Raw genomic sequence first — 7,500 nt, forward strand, 5'->3', positions numbered from 1 at the left:
GTGCTTGCAGAAGTCGGCCTAGACCCTGTCGTGGTTCCAGGAGTCGACCTTGAACCTGTCGTGCTTGCAGAAGTCGGCCTTGAACCGAACGATGTCCTAGTAGTGGCGGATGCAGGTCGCTGTCGGGTAGCTGGGGTGGTTTTTGTCTTCACGGGTACTCCAGATTTGGTGGGAGAGGTGGGGGGTGCCGCTTTTTTCGGGGATTTGGTGGGGATTTTTTCGCCAGGCTTGGTTTTTCCCGATTTTGGAATCTGTGTGGTAGAAGCCGGGGTAGGCTGGGGCACCACTGCCAATACCGGTTTGCTCGTTTCCTCTTTGGGTTGAGGCTTCTCCGGTTCTGGTTCTGGTGGTGACACTTCTGCGGGAATTTCAGGAACAAGGGGACTGGATTCTGTAGCAGGCGGCTGTGGCACCTCCTCGGTCGCGGGAGCAGATTCCTGCGCGTGTGTTGTGATTCCAAAATCAACGTCCGTCCCTCCGAGTCCCACATGTATATCCGAGCCTGGCGCCCCCGCCGCGGTTTCTATCCTGTCGTAGGCTTCAATGTCTTCAAGTTGTGAGGGAGGGGAGGGGGTGGTCTCCTCGCTACCCCTGGGAGCCCCGGGGGCTGCGGACATCTCCAAGTCTGCCAGATAGCCAGTGTCCAGCGCTTCGGACAGGGCAGACACATGCTCCTGTGCGGCGGTGATACCTGTAGTGTCGTTAAAGCTCGGCAGAGAGGCTGTCTCCATCTCGGGGTCTGTGTCTTCACTGAAGGCTTGGTTGACTGCTCCTGTCACCCGCTCCGCGTTCCAACCCCCCTCCCCCTCTTGCTCTCCCCCTCCCATTAAGCCTCCCAGCAGCTCGGCGGCGTGCCCTCCTGCCTGCTCAACCATGCGTGCCGGCTCAGCGAAAGGATTAGTAGTAGCTGTGGTGTCATCACTTTCAAGCCTCTCCTCGCCTGTGGGAGCGAAAGGGTTGTACCCCTCTCCCTCTCCTGCTCCCTCCTTCTCTTTCTCCCCCTCCTCTTCGGGGTAGGGGTGGGGAGGAGGTGGGGCGCTTTGGATCAGGAGGTCGATGCCCGCTGGCATAGCCGGGTGGGGAGCGGGGGGTTCCGGGTGCAGGGGTTCCCCGGTAGCGAAGGGGTTGGTGGTGGTGGTCATGGTCGGCTGGCCCGGGTGGTAGTCATCCGCGGGATTCGTGTTAGCAGTAGTGGTGATGATAGCACCATCATCCCCACCATCGCTAAACCCGCCACGGTGGAGCGCCTCCTGACTCCCCTCCAGATCCTCACCGAACATAGCGGCCTGAGAGTCCATCCCGTTATCCCCCACGTCGGTGGTGGTCGTAGGCGGGGCGGTGGTGGCAGCAGGGAGACCGAAGTCGATGAGGACGCCGTCGCTGGTGTTGGTGGGGGCGGTGGAGGAGGAGGCGGAGGAGAGGGTGGAGGGGTCGTCCTGATTATCGGTGCCAGAGACGACGGACCCGCCGTTGGTCATCTGCATGAAGCTGTCGGTCATTCCGCAGCCGTCCAGTGCGTCCTCCCGCTGATCTTGGTCACCTGGGAACAGCAAGCGTAATCATGGTGAGGATGACCGGTTTGGATAAGGCTGGGAATATTCACAGGAGTAGAGAACGACGAGAACATGAGAGAGAGAGAGAGAGAGAGACAGAGAGAGAGACAGAGAGAGAGAGACAGAGAGAGAGAGAGAGAAAGACAAAGACAGAGACAGAGAAAGACAGAGACAGACAGAGAGAGACAGAGACAGACAGAGACAGACACAGAGAGAGAGAGAGAGAGTGAGAGACAGAGGGAGAGAAGAGAGAGAGAAACAAAGAGAGAGCGAGAGAAAGAGAGAGAGAGGTAGAGATAGAGGAGAGAAAGAGAGACAGAGAGAGACAGACAGACAGAGACAGAGAGAGACAGAGAGAAAGAGGGAGAGAGATAAACAGAGGGAGAGAGAGAGAGAGATAGACAGAGAGAGAGAGAGAGTGAGAGAGGAGGGGGTGGGTGGGGAGGGAGGGGGGGTTGTGGTGACAGAATGAGACAGGCCGGTAGAGGGAGAGAAAGAGAAACAAATGCAAACAGACTGTGGCTAAAAACAATGTGCTTGTGAGTGAAGCGATCATCATGATGAACTTGTGACAGCTGTAACAATGAATACGGTATCAAGAAAACAGACACAGAAGAAGACAAAGAGACAGAGGGGAAAAGAAACAGAGATACACGCGCATGCACACAAATAAAGAGGGATGGGATGGAGGGAAGTTTTTTGTTTGTTTGCTTAACGCCCTGCCGACCACGAAGGGCCATATCAGGGCGGTGCTGCTTTGACATATAACGTGCGCCACACACAAGACAGAAGTCGCAGCACAGTCTCACCCAGTCACATTATTCTGACACCGGACCAACCAGTCCTAGCACTAACCCCATAATGCCAGACGCCAGGCGGAGCAGCCACTAGATTGCCAATTTTAAAGTCTTAGGTATGACCCGGCCGGGGTTCGAACCCACGACCTCCCGATCACGGGGCGGACGCCTTACCACTAGGCCAACCGTGCCGGTATGGAGGGAAGTACGAAGGACAATTGTGCGGGAGAAAACGACAGAGAGGAAGAGAGACCGAGAGGGACACGGGTGAATGGAGTCAGGCGGCGGGGCTTGGCCAAGTCAAGTCAAGTCAAGTCAAGTTTTTATTGTTCATTACCCAGGGGCATTATAAACAATATTCGCAAATTCAAAAATGCACAAAGTACCAAGTGATCAAAAAAGAAAAAAAAGAAAACAAAAAGAAAAATAGAGGATAAGAAAAGAAAAAATGGAATAAATATTTGGAAAACAAAAGTACACAAACAGTTGGCAGAAAGATCATGTAGTTTGTTTGTCGCTTGTTTTTTTTTTAACCCTTGAGGCCTCAGCAGGTCAGAAAGAGATAAGAGATCAGGATACAGAGATAGAGTGAAGGAGTGGCGGAAGGGCGAGAGGGGGGGGGGAGGAAGGGAGGGGTGTGGGTGTGTGTGTGTGTGTCTGTGTGTGTGCGTGCGTGCGTGCGTGCGTGCGTGCGTGTCAAGTGCGTGTGCGCGTGTGTGCGTGTGTGTGTGCAGAACAAGTCGTCGGTTATCCCGCACCCGTCCAGAGCATTGCTGATGCTGAAGCTGGTCGTCTGGGGAGCATCATGGCGATAATGATGATGATGCTGGTCGTCTGGGGAGCATCATGGCGATAATGATGATGATGATGATGCTGGTCGTCTGGGGAGCATCATGGCGATAATGATTCTGATGCTGGTCGTCTGGGGAGCATCATGGCGGTAATGATGATGATGCTGGTCGTCTGGGGAGCATCATTGCGATAATGATGTTGATGCTGGTCGTCTGGGGAGCATTATGGCGATAATGATGCTGATGCTGATGCTGGTCGTCTGGGGAGCATCATGGCGATAATGATGTTGATGCTGGTCGTCTGGGGAGCATCATGGCGATAATGATGATGATGCTGGTCGTCTGGGGAGCATCATGGCGATAATGATGCTGATGCTGGTCGTCTGGGGAGCATTATGGCGATAATGGTGATGATGCTGGTCGTCTGGGGAGCATCATGGCGATAATGATGATGATGCTGATGCTGGTCGTCTGGGGAGCATCATGGCGATAATGATTCTGATGCTGGTCGTCTGGGGAGCATCATGGCGATAATGATGATGATGCTGGTCGTCTGGGGAGCATCATGGCGATAATGATGCTGATGCTGGTCGTCTGGGGAGCATCATGGCGATAATGATGCTGATGCTGATGCTGGTCGTCTGGGGAGCATCATGGCGTTAATGATGATGATGATGATGCTGGTCGTCTGGGGAGCATCATGGCGATAATGATGTTGATGCTGGTCGTCTGGGGAGCATCATGGCGATAATGATGATGATGCTGATGTTGGTCGTCTGGGGAGCATCATGGTGATAATGATGATGATGCTGGTCGTCTGGGGAGCATCATGGCGATAATGATGATGATGCTGGTCGTCTGGGGAGCATCATGGCGATAATGATGTTGATGCTGGTCGTCTGGGGAGCATCATGGCGATAATGATGATGATGCGTTTTGACAGTCGTGGGATTCGGTTACAGGGAGAATATATGTCAGGAAGTGTGTATTTATGTTTCAGTGGATGGAGGAATGTGGGAAGGGGAAAAAAAGACGAAGAAAACTGCATCTTTCTGCATCACTTTGCATACCAAAGCCGGTCACCCTAAACGCCGTCGCTTACACATGAAGTAACGTTCATTTAATTACGAACAACACCGACTAAACACACAAAACGTCTGTTCTTGACCCTTGAATTTCCAAATCTATGAACTTCGTGTGTCTGCTTGGAAAGATATTAGTTTCGTCACCCTACCGGAAATGACGTGTACACAAAATGTGTGACGTACCACTTCATTATATGGTACGAAACGAATGTGGTTGGTCCAAACAAAAAATATCTTAAGCAGTCTAATCTTTGTCTCACTATCGATGACATCGTCATACTTGCAGCAGGAGAGAAAAAAAATGCTTGTAAGTACACCAACAGGCCGTGCATACATCAGTTACAGTATCATACGTCACTAAGTGACTGTACTGCCACAGGCGCTCGAAGAAACTTGTTTCTTTCTCTCACCTAAGGGAGGTAAGTCTTCCTGTTGGATGAAGGAATCCGTCATGCCGCATCCCCCAAAAGCGTCGCTGTGGGAGATGTTGCTGGTGCTTGTCGTGGAGTCGCCGTCGTCACCCTGAAGGTCAAGGTCACGCGAGAAAAGCCCTGACATTGACATGGGGTCAGAGGCCGGAGGCTTGATGACGTCATGAGCGCCGTTGGAGGCCTCGTCGCCGTGGAGCCCGTTTGTCGTCACGCCGTCCATGCCTGCAAACACAACGTGATGTCACACAATGAATTGTCTGGGGTTTGAGTCATTGGTTATTTCAGAGGATCAGATAACTGAGGGATAAACGTCATAAGAACTAAAGACAACTAAAAGCGAAAGCTATCCGAAACAAGCCCTCTGTCAGAGAAGAAAATGTATTACGCTACACAGGCGATCGTCGCTCGCAGCAAGTGAATAAACAATAGAATAGATACATAAGCAAACATACAAAACGCTCCAAGACAGAAAACACGAAATACACATTTGCTGTTAATACAAGGAGAAATGCCCATGGGTCACATTCTAGATCCTTTTTCTAAAGAGCGAAACACCATTATATAATACCGTTTGACACATTTGCATATATATATGTATATGCTGTGGATTGGTTGAATTTGTGTTATGTGTGTGTGAATGTGTGTGTGTGTGAATGTGTGTGTGTGTGTGTGTGTGTGTGTGTGTGTGTGTGTGTGCGTGTGTGTGTGTGTGTGCGCGCGCGCGTGCGTTCGTGCACGCGTGCAACGCAACTCTCCAGCGTTCTTAGAATACCACATTAGACGAGTAATATTTTGCAAATTAATATTTTGAGTGAGTCGCGTACGTTTAGGTCCATGTCGTGTGACACTCACCTGTGTTCTCAATGCCTTTTTTTGCAAGATTATATATATATAGCAGTGCACATCGGGGGAGGAAAGAAAATGAAAGTGGGTAGAGAGGGATGATGCGTTTGTGAGAAGGGGGATTGGCAGGTGGTGGTGTCAAAAATAACCCTAATAAGGCCTTAAATAAATAAAGCCTCATTTCTTGAAAATAAGGCCTTATTTCGGGAAATAGGGCCTTATTTATTCAAGTCCTTAGTTTGGGGATTTTTGACCCTTTGTGCCTAGGATAGTGGGTAGAGGAGAGGGAGGATGTGTGTGTGAGAAGGGGGGAATAGCAGGTGGTGGTACAGATTGCAGGTTACTCGAATCCACCAGAATGTTGAAGGACTCGATCAGTACCACAGGCACAGGGCATTTCGCGAATTGGCGGGAAGGGAAGGTGGGGGGGGGGGGGTGACTCTCCTCTTGCCTACTAGACACATTAGACTGCCAGTCAGTGAGTGTGTTTTTGTGTGTGTGTGTGTGTGTGTGCGTTCGTCAGTGCGTGTGCGTGCGTGAGTGTGTGTTTGTGTGTGTGTGTGTGTGTGTGTCAGTGTGTCAGTGTGTGTGTGCAGGCGTGCGTGCGTGCGTGTGTGTGCAGGTGTGCGTGTGGGTGTATTTATGTGTTTAAAAAAAATATTTTTATTTTATTTTTTGGGGGGTAGGTTAGTGTATGTGGGGGGGGGGGGGGGATTGGGGCGTAGGTGATCATTATAGCTCTCCGGGGCCCTCACGGCCCGGCCAACCCAGTGTCATGTGCCTGTGCTCTGCACGCGTGGCCATGTAGTGATGGAGAGATTAACGACCGGAAGCGTCCTCTCCTGTGGAGGCGATAATGTCCACACTGAATTGCCAAAAGCGTTTATGATTGTGAGGATGTGGTTTCAAAATCACGACGCAAGACGACCTCCGATACACCGCATGCAAGCTGCAGTCCAGGTAGACGCCAGTACTGGTCAAGTTTCTATTGTCAGAGCTCACAGTTGTATTTACACCCCCGGTATAGGGGTGTGTATAGGATTCGGTCGATGTGTTTGTTTGTTTGTTTGTGTGTTTGTGTGTTTGTGTTCGCATATAGATCTCAAGAATGAACGGACCGATCGTCACCAAACTTGGTGAACAGGTTCTATACATTCCTGAGACGGTCCTTACAAAAATTGGGACCAGTCAAACACACGGTTAGGGAGTTATTGGTGGATTAAGATTCCAGAAGGACTTATAGAGGGACATATTAATGGTCAAAGGGAAATAACCTTCTCAGTTGGTGGCAGTGAGAATGGTAAGGACGGGGGTGTTTTTCCTACCTCGGAGGAATTTCTTGTTTACCAGTGATATACTATAGCGACACTGACAAACCAGAGTTTACAGTAGTCCTCATACACCAAACCAAAAAATACAAGTAAAGCCTAAGTAGTCTGTTCAGCTTCCACAATCAGCCCAAACACGACAGTATCAAATGTGTAGTAATAAAGACACAGTTTGTCATTAGGCCAGAAGTCAGTGCCGCCTGACTGATTACATCTAAACACGCACACACCTGGGTAGCACGAATCTGACGCTGCTATCTATTCGGAGGAAGCTACCAGAAATGGTACAATTGGTTTAAGCGTGTTTTTATTAATTTTCTTTATATACGTTTTAAACAGTAACAACATTAAGAACGTTAAAAATTAAGCAGACTGCTTATGGACACGTTCTAAAACTGTACACTACATTGGGGTGTGCACGTTAAAGATCCCACGATGGACAAAAGGGTCTTTCCTGGCAAAATTGTATAGGCATAGATAAAAAATGTCCACCAAAATACCCGTGTGACTTGGAATAATAGGCCGTGAAAAGTAGGATATGCGCCGAAATGGCTGCGATCTGCTGATCGATGTGAATGCGTGATGTATTGTGTAACAAATTCCATCTCACACGGCATAAATAGATCCCTGCGCCTTGAGTCCGAGTCACACTGGAGATACGCGCGCGATATA

General features: G+C 50.0%; 1 protein-coding gene across 10 annotated transcripts in view; it reads right to left on the reverse strand.

The window, feature by feature from the left end:
• Window positions 1–7,500, reverse strand: part of LOC138947066 (microtubule-associated protein tau-like) — a 144,840-nt gene that overhangs the window by 65,460 nt on the left and 71,880 nt on the right. For all 10 annotated transcript variants that reach the window (XM_070318500.1, XM_070318499.1, XM_070318494.1 and 7 more), the window contains 2 exons: window positions 4,637–4,879; window positions 1–1,540 (listed from right to left, as the gene is read on the reverse strand). The exon at window positions 1–1,540 is cut by the window's left edge and continues 116 nt beyond it. In XM_070318500.1, coding sequence (XP_070174601.1) covers window positions 1–1,540; window positions 4,637–4,879 — 1,783 coding nt within the window. The remainder of the gene's footprint in view (window positions 1,541–4,636; window positions 4,880–7,500) is intronic.

This window comes from Littorina saxatilis, linkage group LG14 (genome assembly GCF_037325665.1).
Source record: "Littorina saxatilis isolate snail1 linkage group LG14, US_GU_Lsax_2.0, whole genome shotgun sequence".
Classification (NCBI taxonomy): Eukaryota; Metazoa; Mollusca; class Gastropoda; order Littorinimorpha; family Littorinidae; genus Littorina; species Littorina saxatilis.